Source organism: Anomaloglossus baeobatrachus, chromosome 3, assembly GCF_048569485.1.
Source record: "Anomaloglossus baeobatrachus isolate aAnoBae1 chromosome 3, aAnoBae1.hap1, whole genome shotgun sequence".
Classification (NCBI taxonomy): domain Eukaryota; kingdom Metazoa; phylum Chordata; class Amphibia; order Anura; family Aromobatidae; genus Anomaloglossus; species Anomaloglossus baeobatrachus.
Window position 1 is genome coordinate 372,085,754 of NC_134355.1, and position 19,672 is coordinate 372,105,425.

General features: G+C 46.4%; 1 protein-coding gene across 1 annotated transcript in view; it reads right to left on the reverse strand.

Moving 5' to 3' along the window:
- LOC142295309 (cytochrome P450 3A9-like) overlaps window positions 1-19,672 on the reverse strand; it is a 132,632-nt gene that overhangs the window by 86,256 nt on the left and 26,704 nt on the right. Inside the window, exon 4 of the mRNA XM_075338424.1 lies at window positions 2,464-2,563. Within this exon, the coding sequence (XP_075194539.1) occupies window positions 2,464-2,563 (100 nt within the window). The remainder of the gene's footprint in view (window positions 1-2,463; window positions 2,564-19,672) is intronic.

Below are 19,672 nucleotides of genomic sequence, written 5' to 3' on the forward strand. Positions count from 1 at the left end.
TACACAAATTGGACAGGTACCAGGGTAGGAGCCCTGGTGCCTTTGGCTAGGAGGCAGACGGAGGTCTCCGTCTGCAGGAGCCGGGAAAACGGCTCAGTGGAACTGAGGTGGACCGGGACAGGGTAGTGGCCCACCGTTACCGACACGGGGAACCGACTCGGAAACCGGAGCACACAGGGGGGTACTCAGACCCTGAAGCTAGGCCCAGAAGCGACTGCAACTAGTTAATTAACTGATTGCGGCCAGGACTAGAGGTCCTGTCCCATCCAAAGTCCCAATTGAAGGCAACAGCCCACCGAGGGGGATAACAGGCCACCGCTATGGCTCAGAGATCCCACGGGCCAGCGTCTGTGGGCAAAGGGCTCATTAGGCCACAGCCAGCCAGGAGCAGACTCCTGAAGTTGCAAGCGCAGGCAGTCCACCATTCCAAAACAGGTGCAGGAGAAAGACAGAGACCACCAGGCGGGTGGGGGAACCCGAACGCATCCGGCCGCGGGCACCGACCACCATCACCTTGGTTTACCAGAGACTCGTGTGCTTTTCTAATAGTGAGTACATCAGCATCCTATGGTCGCCCATCTCCCTGCACCACCAAACCCCAACGGGTCCCGGAGCCACCATCCCTGCCCACGGAGGGGTTAACAACTTGCTGCACAACATCTCCCCCGGGTGCCTCGTAGCTGCAGTGGTGGTGTCCAATATCACGAACTCCGTACGGCTCAGCCCATACATATACGTCCTACACCCACCATCCCATCACCCCCCTTTTCATTTGAAGTGTCCGCAAGACCCCCGGGTCCGGAGACCCTCGAGCCACCGACAGAAGGACCGTATCCGAGCAGCTCGGCTGCTGAGAGCGGGGCGGTACACAAACAGGATCCTTCCTGCAGCATACAACCGCAACTGTTAAAACCGGATCCGTCGCCCATTGAAATACATTGCAGCCACTGCCGCAATGTACAGGATCCAGTGAGTTGCAGTTTTTGGACGGAGGTGAAAGGTTGCGTTTTTGATAAAAGGTAAAAAACTGCAACTCACCGGATCCTGACACTACCGCACGCAAACGCATGCAAACGCATGTTGCTGCAAGTCCATTGACATTGAATTGAGCAGACAACGGATCCTGCAAGATGCGTTTTGCATTTTTTTGCCGACCGCCAGAAAAACGCTGATGTGAAACCAGCCTAAGGAATCCGATCTTTAGTCGCTGGATAATCTTTTCCTAAAATTTTCATGATGACGTCATTCATGCATTGAGGCGGTACTTGAGGGTAGGGTCTTTTTCTGTTTCTCCGCCCCTCTGCCTGACTCCTTTCTTCTACAGCAAGACAAAACAATCACTGATATCGAGGAGACCAGCCTGAGAAAACACTGCCAGCAGCCAGTGTAGGCGCTCAACACAGTGAAATCCTAGGTGCATTGCCCTCTGGGAAGTATGCAAATCAAAAAAGATCCGTGGAGCCTCTGTTAGGAGTCTCAACACAGAAAATAGCCAGATATCCCTACGGGAAGGACCTAGCCAAGGAGTGGGTCTTTTTAGGAGACCACCATAACCACCATATTAAGTGGCCCTTTTAGTCAATATCCAGCTCTTGATGAGTTTAAAGATATGACAAGAGAAATACCAAGGCCAGGTATCCATCCACAGACAGCTGTTTCGGGGTATTGCCCCTCATCAGTGTGGAGTAGGATTCTGGCCAGGTGGGAGCAATGCCTTCTTTTTGAAATTCTGCTCTAAAGCCATGATTGCAGTGAGCAGCGCATACATAGTGTGATTCTGAGGGCATTCTGCAGGTCTTCAATAAAATTGTGCCGTGTACTGTGTTATTCTACAGAATGTATTAAAATAGCACCAAATGTGGAGCATGTGCAGCTCAAGATTTTATCTTAATGAAGAAGTCACAGAGCTGAAAACTTGGTCTGTGCATGCGCTACATCTGGCGTCATTTCTTGAAGACCTGCAGACCGCCTGTAGAAGCACACTGCTTATTTCAATCATGGCAGCAGAGGCACAAATTTAAAAAAGGAAGCAGGTCACTGAATAAAGAGTGACCAGTAGAAGAACAAAGGAGGCAGGCAAAGGGTCAAAGAAGAAGAAGACTCTACCCACCCAAATTCCGCCCTGATGCATGGATGATGTTGTCATGAAAACTTTAGAGGAAAATGATTTAGCAACCAAAGATCAGATTCCTTCGCTGTAGGTATCCATGTAATCAGCATCACAGGGACATTATGGCCATTTACTTTGTAGTGCTGACAGGTTCTCCTTAAACCTAGTGTGCATTCATCACTTTTATATATGTACAATGCCCCTGGCTTTTCCATGATCAGCAGCAGATTTTACCACTTTGTTTTTGTCCCATCTGGATGCCCCCAAAATTAAGGTTTTTCAGGACACTTTTGTGAGAGTTAAGTATCATATACCAGAAATGGTCATTTTCATCATTATCTCTGAAATCTTACCCGTCTGTTTGTGAAGTTAGTGAAGCATTCTTTCACCAAAATGTTCTTAATAATAACGGGATCTAGAATTGCAATCACTGGTTGTCTGCCGTCATACAGTCTGCAAAACAAATAGGTTAAAATAAAGAATAAACTACAGTTCCTAGAATTGCATATTCACACAGACATCTAAATTGGCGCCTGTAACATAAAAGGAATCTGACAGAATGATCTGCCAAACTAATTTTATGGTCTTGTTGCTCTCTGAAAAATGTCATCCACAATTTTTCTTACGCGATCTGTTGCTCTGTGACTGAAAAATGGCTGTTTTAATTTGCATGTAATTCAATTGTTATGAGCGGAGTTTTTGAAATTCGAGTTTGCAGAATTTTGCCACAAAATTTAGTTCACTACAAATAAATTTGTATGAATCTCAATATGGTAAAACATTTAATTGCTTGTAAAATACATGTGGAGGAGTGGAGAGAGGAAGAAAAAGAACCCGAGAGAGATAGAGAACCCTGCTGACTATAAGGGGTACTTTGCACACGGCGACATCGCAAGCCGATTGTAGCGATGCCGAGCGCGATAGTCCCCGCCCCGTCGCAGATTCGATCTCTTGTGATAGCTGCCGTAGCGAACATTATCGCTACGGCAGCTTCACACGCACTTACCTGCCCTGCGACGTCGCTCTGGCCGGTGACCCGCCTCCTTCCTAAGGGGGCGGGCCGTGCGGCGTCACAGCAACGTCACACGGCAGGCGGCCAATAGAAGCGGAGGGGCAGAGATGAGCGGGACGTAAACATCCCGCCCACCTCCTTCCTTCCTCATTGGAGGCAGGACGCAGGTAAGGAGATGTTCCTCGCTCCTGCGGCTTCATAAACAGCGATGTGTGCTGCCACAGGAACGAGGAACAACATCGTACCTGTTGCTGCAGCGAAATTATGGAAATGACAGACACTACACAGATCACCGAGATTTCGACGCTTTTGCGATCGTTTATCGGTGCATCTAGGCTTTACATGTTGCGACGTCGTTACCGGATGTGTGTCACTTTCGATTTGACCCCGACGATATTGCAGTAGCGATGTCGCAACGTGCAAAGTACCCCTAAGAGCTTACACTCTAAAAGAGAGAGAAGGGACCCACCTGAGTATAAAGAGCTTACACTCTATAGGATAGAGAGGACCCCGCTAACCATAAGAGCTTACCCTCTATAGGAGAGAGAGAGGACCCTGCAGACCATAAGCGCTTACACTTTACAGGAGAAAGGACTCCACTGACCATAAGAGGTTATATAATTATCTGCAAAAGAGAGAAAGAAGAACCGACTTACCATAAGAGATTATACTCTGCAGGAATGAGAGGACCCTTCTGACCATAAGAGCTTACACTCTACAGGAGGGATAGAGAGGAGCAAGCTGACTATAAGAGCTTACACTCTATAGGAGAGAGAACAGACCCACCTGAGTATAAAGAGATTACACTCTGCAGGAGACAGAGGACCCTACTGACCATAATAGCTTACACTCTATAGGAGAGAGAGGACACCCTGCTGACCACAAGAGGTTATATAATCTGCAGGAGAGAGAAAGGAGAAAGAAAGAAGATCTGGCTGACCATAAGAGATTACACTCTGCAGGAGAGAGAGGACCCTGCTGACCATAGGAGCCTACACTCTACAAGAGGGATAGAAGACCAGGCTAACTATAAGAGCTTGTGTCGCGGGCGGGGGCTACTCGAGGCACTCGGATCCGGGATCGTGGCTGCGGCTCGACTGGCGACCGGATCCGGGGCTTGTGCAGCGGCCTGCTGCCCACAACACTAATAAAAGGGGATATTTACAGGGGAACAGTATGTCAGTGACACCACCCGTGGGTTGTGGTGAGGGTTGGTAGCCCTGCCGTTGCCTGGTGATGGGACGCCCGGGGCTGATGCAGCGGAGCAGCCGGATGGAATCCCCTCCATGGGTAGGGGAGCTGTAGTCCCGGGGCCCAGGTGAACTGGAGTAATGGCTGCGGAGAGTGTCATGCAGGGTTGGACCGGGGATGGATGGTGTACTCACAGTTGCAAAGAATTGCACACAGAGTCCAGTGGTAAAGCAAATTGCCAGTGACCGGTTGCCTCCGGCGGGTGTATTCAGGTCCCTCACCCTGATGTAGCAAACAGGGGTCCCTTCCTCCTGCACTCAGTGTTTGTGTCTTCAATGGGACAACTCCGCTTGAAACGGGGAAGTCCACTCCCGGTACTTTGTATGATGGGAGCTGTGGCCCGTGAAATCTGACCCTTGGGATCTCTGTGGGTTTGGCGGACACCCTATCCCCCGCGTTGGGCTTCCGTTTCGTTCTCTGGGCTTACTGTGTAACAAGGCCTGGAACCTTGTCCCTGGCTGGTCAATTGACAAGGGGCTTGAAACCTTCCTTGCACTAGGGTCCAGGCACCCCGACTGTGCACGGCCTCCAGACCGGATTCCCGCTGTCGGCACCGGCGGGCTATAACCCTGCCCCGGTCCACCTAAGGTCTCCCGCGACCGGATCTCTGTCGCCTGTGGTCCTGCTTGCCGTCTGCCACCTAGTCAGTAGTCCGGTAGTTCAGGGGCCCCAACCCCTGACTCCGCTGTTACTCCACACTCCTCCCACTTCGTCTCCCTTCACTGAACTGTCTATTTCCTTCCCTTGACACCTCAGGACCCCTAGGTGGGCGCTCCCATCCACCTGGTCCCACCCACTGGTGTGTCCCTATTGTCATGGGGGGTGACTAGGCTTTGCTGGCTGGTGTTGTGCACCTGGGTGTGAGTTTTGTGTTGGTATGCCAAGGAGGATGGAGTATTGCACCTGAGAGATTTGTTCAACCTCTGTGACTACCTGGTTTTGCCAGGGCGTCACACTTGCCCTCTACAGGAGGGATAGAGAGGAGCAAGCTGACTATAAGAGCTTACATTCTACACGAGAGAGGAGCTGGCTGAATAGAAGAGCTTACAATCCGAGACTTACCCTGTTAATGGAAATGGAAAATCACTGTCATAGAAACTTTGCTCCACGGGAACTGGTGATCTGTGATAGCCCAGATACTGACCACCACTGTACAAGATACGATAATTCGTATGATATCATGGCAGTCACACAAACAGATGTTAGCCCGCTCTCTGATGCTCCAGCAATGTGGGAAATGGTTGCGTTACGGCGTACATTTTTTTTTTTGTGCAAACTGCAAATCGAATAGAAAGGTGATTGAATTTCCATGAAACTGCAAATTTCAGTGTATTTGACTGAAACTGGATTCCCCACGGATCGATTCCACTCATCTCTACAAACAAGGTTGAAGAGCTCTGGGTGTGCCAAAACACTTTCCAAGCCTCTGTCTTCCCCTCTATATCCCACACAGCCCCTCCTCCCTTTGCTTCATTGACTGACCGCTCACTGGCTTAAGTACAGGGATTTTTCAGTCAGAGAGCAACCGATTGCATAAGGAGAGGTGTAGAGGATATCATTTTCTGACAGCAACATAACCATATGAACAACCTGAAGGGTTGGACCTTTCTGGCAGCTCCCCTTTAAAACAGTTGTACAAACTAAATACAGTCTTGGTAGAAGAAAGAAGCATAAACAATCCACAACAATAAATAAAAAATGTACAATGATTAATTAGTGCTATCATCCATTTCTCCCATGATCTTTATAGATAGCATGTCATTTTGGTCATGTATGATTGCATGTGTATACCTATGTATTAATCTCAACCCACCATTCTTTTTCGTCTTTAATAAAGTACAAACATTTCATACATAATTTATGGACTTTTTCTTGTACAATAATGTGACTTGTCCTGAAAGAATTATCATCCATATTTGTCATATCCAGCATTTCTGTATTATATGATGTAAATATAAGTAGATTTTTTCCTATAAGGTGGTATTATATCTTGTAGATCAGAAAAGCACAAAAATAATTCCCTATTTTAGATAATTTGAAGTACTCATATATCTTTTTTTTTTTGTAAATACAATCTTGACCTCTGGCTTAGATTCTGTGAAAACTACAAAATGTTTCTTATGCATCTGTTGTAACCCCAGTGGATCCAGCACAGGCTGCTCTGTGGTCTGTAGTAAGTGATGATGCTACTGTTCAGCAGTCTGTAGCAGTCATATGACTTAAATAGCGTGCTATTGTAATGACCCAATGTTGGGGATTACATTAATGTGCCCTTTATGTATATATGTGATTTTGGTACATGAAGTTTGCACTGTTTATAAAGTGACAAGCAAAAAGGGTAACAATGTTTTGAACTTAACTTTTAGGCTCCATATTTCACCGTCCACTACATCTTTCAACGTGAGACTACTTTCATGTTATAGACAACTAGCTGTAGTACCCGGGCGTTGTCTGGGATTGTAACTGTCTCTCTCCCAGTCTCTGTATGTGTTTTGCTGTTTGTCTGTCTCTCTGTCTGTCTCTTTCCTTGTCTGTCTGTGTGTATGTCTCTGTCTGTCTGTTTCTATCTCTCTTTATTTGTATCAATCTGTCTTCATCTCTGTGTCTGTCTCTATGTGTGTGTCTGTCTGTCTCTCTCTTTCCCCATCTGTCTCTTTGCCCGTCTGTCTCTTTCCAGGGCTGTCTCTTTCCAGGGCTGTCACTTTCCAGGGCTGTCTCTTTCCCCGTCTGTCTCTTTCCCCGTCTGTCTCTTTGACCGTCTGTCTCTTTGACCGTCTGTCTCTTTGACCGTCTGTCTCTTTCCAGGGCTGACTCTTTGCCCGTCTGTCTCTTTGCCCGTCGTCTCTTTGCCCGTCTGTCTCTTTGCCCGTCTGTCTCTTTCTAGGGCTGTCTCTTTCTAGGGCTGTCTCTTTCCAGGGCTGTCTCTTTCCAGGGCTGTCTCTTTGCCCGTCTGTCTCTTTGCCCGTCTGTCTCTTTCTAGGGCTGTCTCTTTCTAGGGCTGTCCCTTTCCAGGGCTGTCTCTTTCCAGGGCTGTCTCTTTGCCCGGCTGTCTCTTTCCCCGTCTGTCTCTTTTCCCGTCTGTCTCTTTCTAGGTCTGTCTCTTTCTAGGTCTGTCTCTTTCCAGGTCTGTCGCTTTCCAGGGCTGTCTCTTTCCCCGTCTGTCTCTTTCCCCGTCTGTCTCTTTCCCGGGCTGTCTCTTTCCCAGGCTGTCCCTTTCCCAGGCTGTCTCTTTCCCGGGCTGTCTCTTTCCAGGGCTGTCTCTTTCCAGGGCTGTCTCCTTGACCATCGGTCTCTTTGCCCATCTGTTTCTTTTTAGGTCTGTTTCTTTCTAGGTCTGTCTCTTTGCCCGTCTTTCTCTTTGCCCATCTGTCTCTTTCACCATCTGTCTCTTTGCCTGTCTGTTTCTTTGCCCGTCTGTCTCTTTGCCCGGCTGTCTCTTTGCCTGGCTGTCTCTTTGCCTGGCTGTCTCTTTCCAGGGCTGTCTCTTTGCTCGGCTGTCTCTTTGCCCTGCTGTTTTTTTGCCCGGCTGTCTCTTTGACCAGCTGTCTCTTTGCCCATCTGTCTCTTTCCCCGTCTGTCTCTTTCCCCGTCTGTCTCTATCTAGATCTGTCTCTTTGCCCGTCGGTCTCTTTCCAGGGCTGTCTCTTTCCAGGGCTGTCTCTTTCCAGGGCTGTCTCTTTCCAGGGCTGTCTCTTTCCAGGGCTGTGTCTTTCCAGGGCTGTGTCTTTGGCCGTCGGTCTCTTTGCCCATCTGTCTCTTTCTAGGTCTGTTTTTTTCTAGGTCTGTCTCTTTGCCCGGCTGTCTCTTTGCCCGGCTGTCTCTTTCTAGGGCTGTCTCTTTGCTCGGCTGTCTCTTTGCTCGGCTGTCTCTTTGCCCATTTGTCTCTTTGCCCGTCTGTCTCTTTCCAGGGCTGTCTCTTTGCCCAGCTGTCTCTTTCCAGGTCTGTCTCTTTCTGTCTCTATCTCTGTCTCTTTCCCCGTCTCTCTCTGTCTTTTTCTCTCTTTCTCACACATGCTTTTTATACTAACAGTTTATTTTGTTCCTATAGCAACCACTGACAGTTGCTATAGCTCCCACCTCCATTCACTTTAATATGGCGGCAGGATTTTTAGCGAGCAATTGTAAAGCGCGGAGTTAAATTTTGCAGCCCAAACATAGTCTATGACGATCCCTGGGTCACATGGAGTGTCTGTGCAAAATTTCGTGATTGTAAATGCAACGGTGCGGATTCCTTTAGCAGACATACACACATACACACACACATACACTCAGCTTTATATATTAGATCATCTTGGCTATCTCATACATAAGTTTTACTTGCAGCTATTTAGCATATGATTAGCTATGCAGATACTTGTAATATTACTAAATGATTACTGTTTTGCTCCTGGTTTTTGATTTTTTTTCTTCCTGTATACTACAAATTACAACCTGTTCTCTCATTCCCCGATAGCTCAGTGTTTTATTAAGTTGATACCCCAAACGAAAAGGTCACTGGTTCGAATCAAGGAGCAGCCATGAAGAAGATTTCCCAAAAAAGAGAAATAGCATCGTCCAGTTTATCGGCCAAGAAACTTGTCAAACTGCTTCGTGTGAGTGCCATGATAGTTGGAAGAATATGAAATGAAGTCTGTCCAAAAGCCAAGAGGTGGACGTCCAAGCAAAATATCAGTCAACAAGTCGGCTCATAACAAGGTCTATCAGTTCTGGCACGACAAACAGCAGTGGAGGCAACTCATATGCTTCGGAATAGTGAAATCACAGATGTCCAGAAAAGGACTGTGCTATGCATGTTACACAAGTCTAATGGTTACCTAAAAAAGGTGAAGAAGCCTCAACTTCAATATCATCATAAGAAGCGTTGGCATGAGTTTGCAATGAAGTACGAGAAGTGGACAATAGATATTGGAAACGGGTGATTCGAAGCGATGAGACGAAAGTCAATAGACTAGACTCTGATTGTCTCTAAGAAAAAAGGGAATAAGGGCTAATAGATCAAGAAACTGAAGGAACTATCAAGTTCAGTGGAGGAAGCCTGATGATATGGGGATGTTTCTCAGCCAAAGGCGTTGGATACTTGACCAAGATCAATTGTGGTCTCAATGTTGAGCTATATGTGAGTATCCTACAAGAGGACTTTATTCGTACAGTTGAGTACTATAGGTATGAAAAGGATGACAGTGTTCCATCAGGACAACCACCTGAAGCATACAGTTAGGTCCAGAAATATTTGGACAGTGACACAAGTTTTGTTATTTTAGCTGTTTACAAAAACATGTTCAGAAATACAATTATATATATAATATGGGCTGAAAGTGCACACTCCCAGCTGCAATATGAGAGTTTTCACATCCAAATCGGAGAAAGGGTTTAGGAATCATAGCTCTGTAATGCATAGCCTCCTCTTTTTCAAGGGACCAAAAGTAATTGGACAAGGGAATCTAAGGGCTGCAATTAACTCTGAAGGCGTCTCCCTCGTTAACCTGTAATCAATGAAGTATTTAAAAGGTCTGGGGTTCATTACAGGTGTGTGGTTTTGCATTTGGAAGCTGTTGCTGTGACCAGACAACATGCGGTCTAAGGAACTCTCAATTGAGGTGAAGCAGAACATCCTGAGGCTGAAAAAAAAGAAAAAATCCATCAGAGAGATAGCAGACATGCTTGGATTAGCAAAATCAACAGTCGGGTACATTCTGAGAAAAAAGGAATTGACTGGTGAGCTTGGGAACTCAAAAAGGCCTGGGCGTCCACGGATGACAACAGTGGTGGATGATCGCCGCATACTTTCTTTGGTGAAGAAGAACCCGTTCACAACATCAACTGAAGTCCAGAACACTCTCAGTGAAGTAGGTGTATCTGTCTCTAAGTCAACAGTAAAGAGAAGACTCCATGAAAGTAAATACAAAGGGTTCACATCTAGATGCAAACCATTCATCAATTCCAAAAATAGACAGGCCAGAGTTAGATTTGCTGAAAAACACCTCATGAAGCCAGCTCAGTTCTGGAAAAGTATTCTATGGACAGATGAGACAAAGATCAACCTGTACCAGAATGATGGGAAGAAAAAAGTTTGGAGAAGAAAGGGAACGGCACATGATCCAAGGCACACCACATCCTCTGTTAAACATGGTGGAGGCAACGTGATGGCATGGGCATGCATGGCTTTCAATGGCACTGGGTCACTTGTGTTTATTGATGACTAGAGTTGAGCGCGGTTCGTGGTTTGTGGTTCTCCAGTTCTAGGCTCGAGTGATTTTGGGGCATGTTCTAGATCGAACTAGAACTCGAGCTTTTTGCAAAAGCTCGATAGTTCTAGAAACGTTCGAGAACGGTTCTAGCAGCAAAAAAACAGCTAAATCCTAGCTTGGTTTCTGCTGTAATAGTGTAAGTCACTCTGTGAATCACACTATTATGACATTTCAGTGTATAGTGTGCGTGAACAGCGCCTTCAGATCACTGCTGTTTCTATAATGGCGATCGCCATTTTTTTTTTTTTTTTCTTGTCTTCCTTTCCTAGGCGCGCGCGTGTAGTGGGGCGGGCCAGCATGTCAGCCAATCCCAGACACACACACAGCTAAGTGGACTTTTAGCCAGAGAAGCAACGGCATGTGTGATAGGATGTCCATGTCACATGTCCCTGCATTATAAAAACGGACATTTTCCTCCAGGACGCCATTATCTGCCTTCTGCGTCTTTGGTGTCAGACATCACTGTCGCAGCTCCGTCCTCCTGAGTCCTATCGCCGATACAGCTGTATGCGCTGCATACACAGCGTTAGACAGCTTAGGGAGAGCACTTTCTAGCAGTCCTTTTAAGGGCTCAAACCGGCAGGGTCAGAGAGCCATAGGTGACAGGTCCTGCAAACAGCAACAGCGTCTGTGTAGCCAAGGTCAGGGATTTCCTCCCTGCATTTCACCATTAGGAGGGAATAGAAAGGCAGGCTTCCATTCCTCTACCCAGAGCCCCACAATCCTGGCACTGTACCCTCCTGTCCTCTGCACACTCCAACTCATTATAACTAAGCCATTATACTAGCTAACACTCAGTGTACCTAGTGGCATCCTATACGTGGCTATTGGACTTTGCTATAGTCCCACTAGTGCAAAGACATTTGCAGAGCACGTCTGCCTGCATTGCACACTCCAACTTTTTTAAACTAAGCCATTATACTAGCAAACAGTCAGTGTACCTAGTGGCATCCTAAACGTGGCTATTGGACTTTGCTATAGTCCCACTAGTGCAAAGACATTTGCAGAGCACGTCTGCCTGCATTGCAGACTCCAACTCTTTTTAACTAAGCCATTATACTAGCAAACAGTCAGTGTACCTAGTGGCATCCTAAACGTGGCTATTGGACTTTGCTATAGTCCCACTAGTGCAAAGACATTTGCAGAGCACGTCTGCCTGCATTGCACACTCCAACTTTTTTAAACTAAGCCATTATACTAGCAAACAGTCAGTGTACCTAGTGCCATCCTAAACGTGGCTATTGTACTTTTGTCTATTCACACTATTGTAAAGATATTTGCAGCACGTCTGCCTGCATTGCACACTCCAACTTTTTTAAACTAAGCCATTATACTAGCAAACAGTCACTGTACCTAGTGGCATCCTAAACGTGGCTATTGTACTTTTGTCTATTCACACTATTGTAAACATATTTGCAGCACGTCTGCCTGCATTGCACACTCCAACTTTTTTAAACTAAGCCATTATACTAGCAAACACTCAGTGTACCTAGTGGCATCCTAAACGTGGCTATTGTACTTTTGTCTATTCACACTATTGTAAAGATATTTGCAGCACGTCTGCCTGCATTGCACACTCCAACTTTTTTAAACTAAGCCATTATACTAGCAAACAGTCAGTGTACCTAGTGGCATCCTAAACGTGGCTATTGGACTTTTGTCTATTCACACTATTGTAAACATATTTGCAGCACGTCTGCCTGCATTGCACACTCAAACTCATTATAACTAAGCCATTATACTAGCAAACAGTCAGTGTACCTAGTGGCATCCTAAACGTGGCTATTGGACTTTTGTCTATTCACACTATTGTAAACATATTTGCAGCACGTCTGCCTGCATTGCACACTCCAACTTTTTTAAACTAAGCCATTATACTAGCAAACACTCAGTGTACCTAGTGCCATCCTAAACGTGGCTATTGTACTTTTGTCTATTCACACTATTGTAAAGATATTTGCAGCACGTCTGCCTGCATTGCACACTCCAACTTTTTTAAACTAAGCCATTATACTAGCAAACAGTCAGTGTACCTAGTGGCATCCTAAACGTGGCTATTGTACTTTTGTCTATTCACACTATTGTAAACATATTTGCAGCACGTCTGCCTGCATTGCACACTCCAACTTTTTTAAAGTAAGCCATTATACTAGCAAACAGTCAGTGTACCTAGTGGCATCCTAAACGTGGCTATTGGACTTTTGTCTATTCACACTATTGTAAACATATTTGCAGCACGTCTGCCTGCATTGCACACTCAAACTCATTATAACTAAGCCATTATACTAGCAAACAGTCAGTGTACCTAGTGGCATCCTAAACGTGGCTATTGGACTTTTGTCTATTCACACTATTGTAAAGATATTTGCAGCACGTCTGCCTGCATTGCACACTCCACCTTTTTTTAACTCAGCCATTATACTAGCAAACACTCAGTGTACCTAGTGGCATCCTAAACGTGGCTATTGTACTTTTGTCTATTCACACTATTGTAAAGATATTTGCAGCACGTCTGCCTGCATTGCACACTCCAACTTTTTTAAACTAAGCCATTATACTAGCAAACACTCAGTGTACCTAGTGGCATCCTAAACGTGGCTATTGTACTTTTGTCTATTCACACTATTGTAAAGATATTTGCAGCACGTCTGCCTGCATTGCACACTCCACCTTTTTTTAACTCAGCCATTATACTAGCAAACACTCAGTGTACCTAGTGGCATCCTAAACGTGGCTATTGGACTTTTGTCTATTCACACTATTGTAAAGATATTTGCAGCACGTCTGCCTGCATTGCACACTCCACCTTTTTTTAACTCAGCCATTATACTAGCAAACACTCAGTGTACCTAGTGGCATCCTAAACGTGGCTATTGTACTTTTGTCTATTCACACTATTGTAAAGATATTTGCAGCACGTCTGCCTGCATTGCACACTCCAACTTTTTTAAACTAAGCCATTATACTAGCAAACACTCAGTGTACCTAGTGGCATCCTAAACGTGGCTATTGTACTTTTGTCTATTCACACTATTGTAAACATATTTGCAGCACGTCTGCCTGCATTGCACACTCCAACTTTTTTAAACTAAGCCATTATACTAGCAAACACTCAGTGTACCTAGTGCCATCCTAAACGTGGCTATTGTACTTTTGTCTATTCACACTATTGTAAAGATATTTGCAGCACGTCTGCCTGCATTGCACACTCCAACTTTTTTAAACTAAGCCATTATACTAGCAAACAGTCAGTGTACCTACTGGCATCCTAAACGTGGCTATTGTACTTTTGTCTATTCACACTATTGTAAACATATTTGCAGCACGTCTGCCTGCATTGCACACTCAAACTCATTATAACTAAGCCATTATACTAGCAAACAGTCAGTGTACCTAGTGGCATCCTAAACGTGGCGATTGGACTTTTGTCTATTCACACTATTGTAAAGATATTTGCAGCACGTCTGCCTGCATTGCACACTCCACCTTTTTTTAACTCAGCCATTATACTAGCAAACACTCAGTGTACCTAGTGGCATCCTAAACGTGGCTATTGTACTTTTGTCTATTCACACTATTGTAAAGATATTTGCAGCACGTCTGCCTGCATTGCACACTCCAACTTTTTTAAACTAAGCCATTATACTAGCAAACACTCAGTGTACCTAGTGGCATCCTAAACGTGGCTATTGTACTTTTGTCTATTCACACTATTGTAAAGATATTTGCAGCACGTCTGCCTGCATTGCACACTCCAACTTTTTTAAACTAAGCCATTATACTAGCAAACAGTCAGTGTACCTAGTGGCATCCTAAACGTGGCTATTGGACTTTTGTCTATTCACACTATTGTAAACATATTTGCAGCACGTCTGCCTGCATTGCACACTCCAACTTTTTTAAACTAAGCCATTATACTAGCAAACACTCAGTGTACCTAGTGGCATCCTAAACGTGGCTATTGTACTTTTGTCTATTCACACTACTGCAAATCTATGTGCAGCACCTCTGCATGACACCCTCCTGCTCTGTTTTTAATAAGCTATAATGATAGCACAAAATACTGCCATTTAGTGGCATCATAGAACTGGCTGTTGTATTCCATTAGTGCCCCACTGGTGACAAGCTATTTCTAGCACCTCCACATGACACCCTCATGCACATTTTGCTACGCTAATGTTATAGCAAACTCATGGAATTCATTGCTGCATTTCATAATTCGGAGGGATAGAAAGTCAGGCTTCCTTTAGCTTTTCCTTCTGTTCATAGACAGCATCTCCAAGAGCAATTTCCCCTCCACGTCTAAGTGTGGAGAGGCAGCTAGTGCGCATGCGTGTGCCGATGTACCCCAGCTGCAGCATAATTACAGTGTTTCGCCTAGTGAGTATGCTCAGCCTGACTGTGTTATTCCTGACGCTAAGTCTTCTTTTCGGGATACAGCGCATGCTCCCACACTAAGTGTGAAAAGCCTCTTTGCACAGGTGCTTGCATTCCGTGCCGGGTCTAAGTCCTGTTTTGTGCCTAGACACCATGCTAAAGCTGATAGTCTTTTTTCAGAGACTGTATTTCATGCTACTGAGCATGCTCAGGCACTTCCTGCATCAGAGACTAGGTCCGGTAATGAACTCTTTGGCCCTGGCCCTGATGTGGGGGTCCCATATAGACCACAGGGCATCAGGTGTCCTCCCAAATGGCTTGCAGAGGCCCACACTTATGACTTGTCACCGCATTATTGATGGTCAGACGATGACTGGTGAGGTGTTTGGGTCATGGCAGCCATGAGGTCATCATTGAAGTTGCGGTTCCAAATAGGACGCTAGTTATGCCACTCATGACGTGTCACTCTACTTTTGTCTCCAGGAGGTGCATTGTGGTTCACCCTGGTTTGGGGCGGACCCAGGTTATAAAAGGGGCTGGAGCCAACAAGGAGGTGCGCAGTCTTCTATTATGCTCCGAAAGAGCACACCTCCATGTGTTGAACCCATTGCGGCTTTAGGCCAGAGGTAGGCAGGGATAGGGCGTCGATGCAGGCCACCACCACAGTTGGTAACGCAGAACGGTTAAGACCAGCTCCTGTCCTACCAGTCCTGCTTGTGCAGCACAGTGGCATTAACAGGCCTGCTGCTGCTGATGCGCCTGCTGTCCACAGGTGTGCCCCTACGCACACGGTCAGCGTACTCAATGGCCCCTGTGTTGTTAACAGGGAGTTCCTGGGCTGGGTGGGCATGTGGACCCTGTGACGCTAACAGGGCTCACAGTCTCCAGATCCGAATGGCGTCTAACTCGGTTCAGGCTACTATTAGTTTCATAGCCACACAGCTCTGTATCCTCCACCAAACCTTCCAGTTGCCAACCTCTCCTTTTCCAACTGGGAGCACGGTGGACACTGACTGCTGATGGGGATATATACCTTTCTCTTTCTTTTCTTATTAATTTTCGTTATATTAGCGGTCACAGATTATATACCACTTTATCCAAATCTGCCAGTCCCACTGTAACAGATGGTGTTTCTTCAGCAAATGTTACAGTTGCTTAACCACCAAATCCACGGACCAAAACTTTTTTCCCCTTTCCAACACACCTGTTCCCCTTTCCAACAGCATCTGTCCTTTTTCAACTCATTTTGGGATATGACCAAAAGTGCAACTGTGCAGGGACACCGTACTCAACGCCATCTCAGCACAGCAGCCAGCCCTCGGTCCCTCCGATGTGGACAAGTAAAAGACCATTTCCTCCTATCCATGACAAAGCGTTGAGATTCACTCTGTGCAGCACTGGTGTTTAGTGGAAAAGTAGATCTAAGATTGCGTACCACATTCTGCAGATACTCCTGTATACGTGCGTCCATTTGTATGGCAGGAATTAGTTCGCCAAATTTTGTCTTGTACCGGGGATCTAACAGTGTGGCAACCCAGTATTCAGGATTACTTCAAATTCATACAATCCGAGGGTCATGTAGGTAGTGCAGCAAGAAGGCGCTCATGTGTCTTGTGCATCCAGGAGGACCAAGTCCTTGGTGTGTTGGTGGCAGAGAGGTGAGAATCGTGCATCCTTCCTCTGCCCTCTCCCCACAACCTCGCACAACCGAAATGTGAGCAAGCTCTCACTCATCTGCTGAGTCTTCCATGCCCATCGCCAGTTCGTCCTCCATTTCTTCATGGGCTCCTGCACTTTCATCAACACTTTTTGCTGATACTATGCGCCCTTGTTAATCCCTCTCCCTCACCATGAATGCCGCATAGGTGCCGCTGACCATCTGGACCTCGTAGATCTTGTTATCCCTTCCGCATATGACTCCTCCTGTACTTCCTCCCCTTCCTCTTGTCCCAACACCTGACTCCAAATAATAATTACAGTGTGCTCCATCATGTAGATGACCAGAATTGTCACGCTGAGAATGACATTGCCAGTGCTAAACATCTTCGTCGACATTTGTGAACTGTGTAGCAGGGAGCATAGGTCCTTGATCTGACACCACTCCAGCAGCGTGATCTGCACCACCTCTTGATCAAGTTATCCCAGGCTATATGTCATACTGTATTTCAGCAGGGCTCTGCGGTGCTGCCACACACGCTGCAACATGTGCAGATTCCAATTCCTGCGTGTCGGAACATCGCATTTCCGGCGTTTAACTGCCAGACCCTAAGACTTCCGGAGTGATGAAAGTTGTTGAGCTGCTGTGTGCGCACGATGGAAGTGAGCACATAGCGAGCGTGCCCGCTGCACAAGGCCATTTAGGCCGTGATGGTGTTTTAAAAATTGCTGGAGAATTCGGTTCAACACGTGAGCCATACAAGGCACGTGTGTCACATTGCCCTGAGGATGGCCCGCAGCCAGGCTTGCATCATTGCCGCACACGGCTGTTAAGTCACCAACGGAGTCCGCTCCGTCAATTTGTACTCCGGTCGCCAGGTGACAACGTGTTCCTTTCATGAATAGTGCTGATGATGGGAGAGTAGTCGATGCCAGCGGCGCAGGTGGACGCAGGTTATGCTCACCCACTGGGCTGCATTACCTTGACAGATGCAGAATCTCTGGCTGAATGTAGCTGGTGGGTATCTCACAGATGAAATACCATCATTCAGCTACAACCAATGGGAAGACACCACACCCTTTTTTATGCCCATCCTGTCTGCAGACCACTGCCAGACATAGCTATGAACCTCTGGTTAATTTTACCCCCAGTTCAGTTTTATGATTTTGTGTGCTTGTTACCTGACTACTTTTCCTGCTTGCTGTTTATGTACCTTGTTGGCCGATCCGCATTTCACCTCTGCTTGTTTTCTGATTAAGTCCTGGCCGTCCCATTCTGTTCCTGTTCCTCAATTAATGTTTTGACCCTGCCTGACTACTATTCTCTGGAATAGCGGTGTGACTCACATTTACCATACATTTCAAAGTAAAACTTTGACCGCCTGATGGCATTGAGCTCTGCTGCCAGCATAGTAAGGAGGTGTGTGGTAGTCCTTGTGCGCAGTTGCAAGGAAGGGTGGCCTGACCACACAGGGTTTGCGCCAAGGTGGAGGACCCACACGAGGTTGAAGAGGCAGAAGCAGTGTATTAACTTCTACATACAGAAGAAGGATTGAAACAACTCGTGGGGACGGCAAGACTTGTACAGCAGACCCTTCTCCATCTCTCACCATAGTTTGCCAGTGCCCAGTCAGTGACATGTAATGACCCTGTCTATGCTTACTGGTCCAAGTATCTGTGTTGAAATGCACCCTGTCGCACACAGATTTTCTCAAGGAAGTGGTGATGTTGTGTGCGACATGCTGGTGTAGCGCGGGCATGCTTTTCTTGGAGAAGCAGTGGTGATTGGGCATCTGGTACTGGGGCACAGCGACAGACATAAGGTCTCTAAAATCCTGTGTGTCCACTAGGCGGAAAGGCAGCATTTCGGTAGCCAACAGCTTACAGAGGGATAGAGTCAACCACTTAGCTTTGTCATGGGTCGCAGGAAGTGGCCTTTTATTTGACCACATCTGAGGGACAGAGATCTGGCTGCTGTCTGTAGACGGTGTTGAGTAGGGTGTCCCTGGAAAAATGCAGGTTTGTGAGGAAAGTGCAGGCGGAGACATGATGTTGCCTTCATCTTGCCTTCAGATCTGTTCATCTTGTATCATTTTTAAAAAACACAGCAAGCAAGGGTTACTCCAAGCGGAGTCTCCCTTTTTTCCAAAAATTGGGCACACAGACACCCCATCAGTGGCAGCACTTGTGCCCTAGTTGCAAACAGGATGTTTTGATTTGCATCAAGCACATTCAAAAATACGCCATAATTAACCGTCCCCAGCATGACACCGGGGTAGGTAGATAAAGTCTTTGCTGAACCATGACTTGGTCATCTTGGCTCCTTTTAAAAACAATGTAAGCAAGGGTTACTCCAAGCGGAGCCTCCCTTTTTTCCAAAAATTGTGCCCCACACACACCCACCCATTCAGTGGCAGCAGTTGTGCCATAGTTGTACACTTCACAGCTAGATTTGCATCAAGCACATTCCAAATCCACAAGCATTTACTCTCCCCAGGATGACACAGGGGTTGTAAATTCCTTCTGGATCCATGACTTGTTAATTTTGATGAACGTCAGTCTGTCCACATTGTCACTGGACAGACGCGTGCGCTTATCTGTCAGCACACACCCAGCAGCACTGAAGACACGTTCAGAGACAACGCTGGCAGCTGTACACGACAAAATCTCCAAGGCGTAACTGGATAGCTCTGGCCATTTTTCTAGATTTGAAGCCCAAAATAAGCAAGGCTCTATTTCCAAAGTCATGGCATCGATGTTCATTTGTAGATACTCCTGTATCATCCTCTCCAGCCGTTGACTATGTGTCAGACTTGTTGTCTCTGGTGGCCTTGCAAAGGAGGGTCTAAAAAAATTATGAAAAGATTCCATTAAATTGCTGTTACCAGCACCAGATACGGTCCTACTGGTACGTGTAGACTGTTGAAGATGACGAGACCGTCCCATGTTTGTCAAGTTACAACTGGGAGATTCACTCCCTGCACCTGCACGGTTGTTTGGTGGAAAAGCGGATCTAAG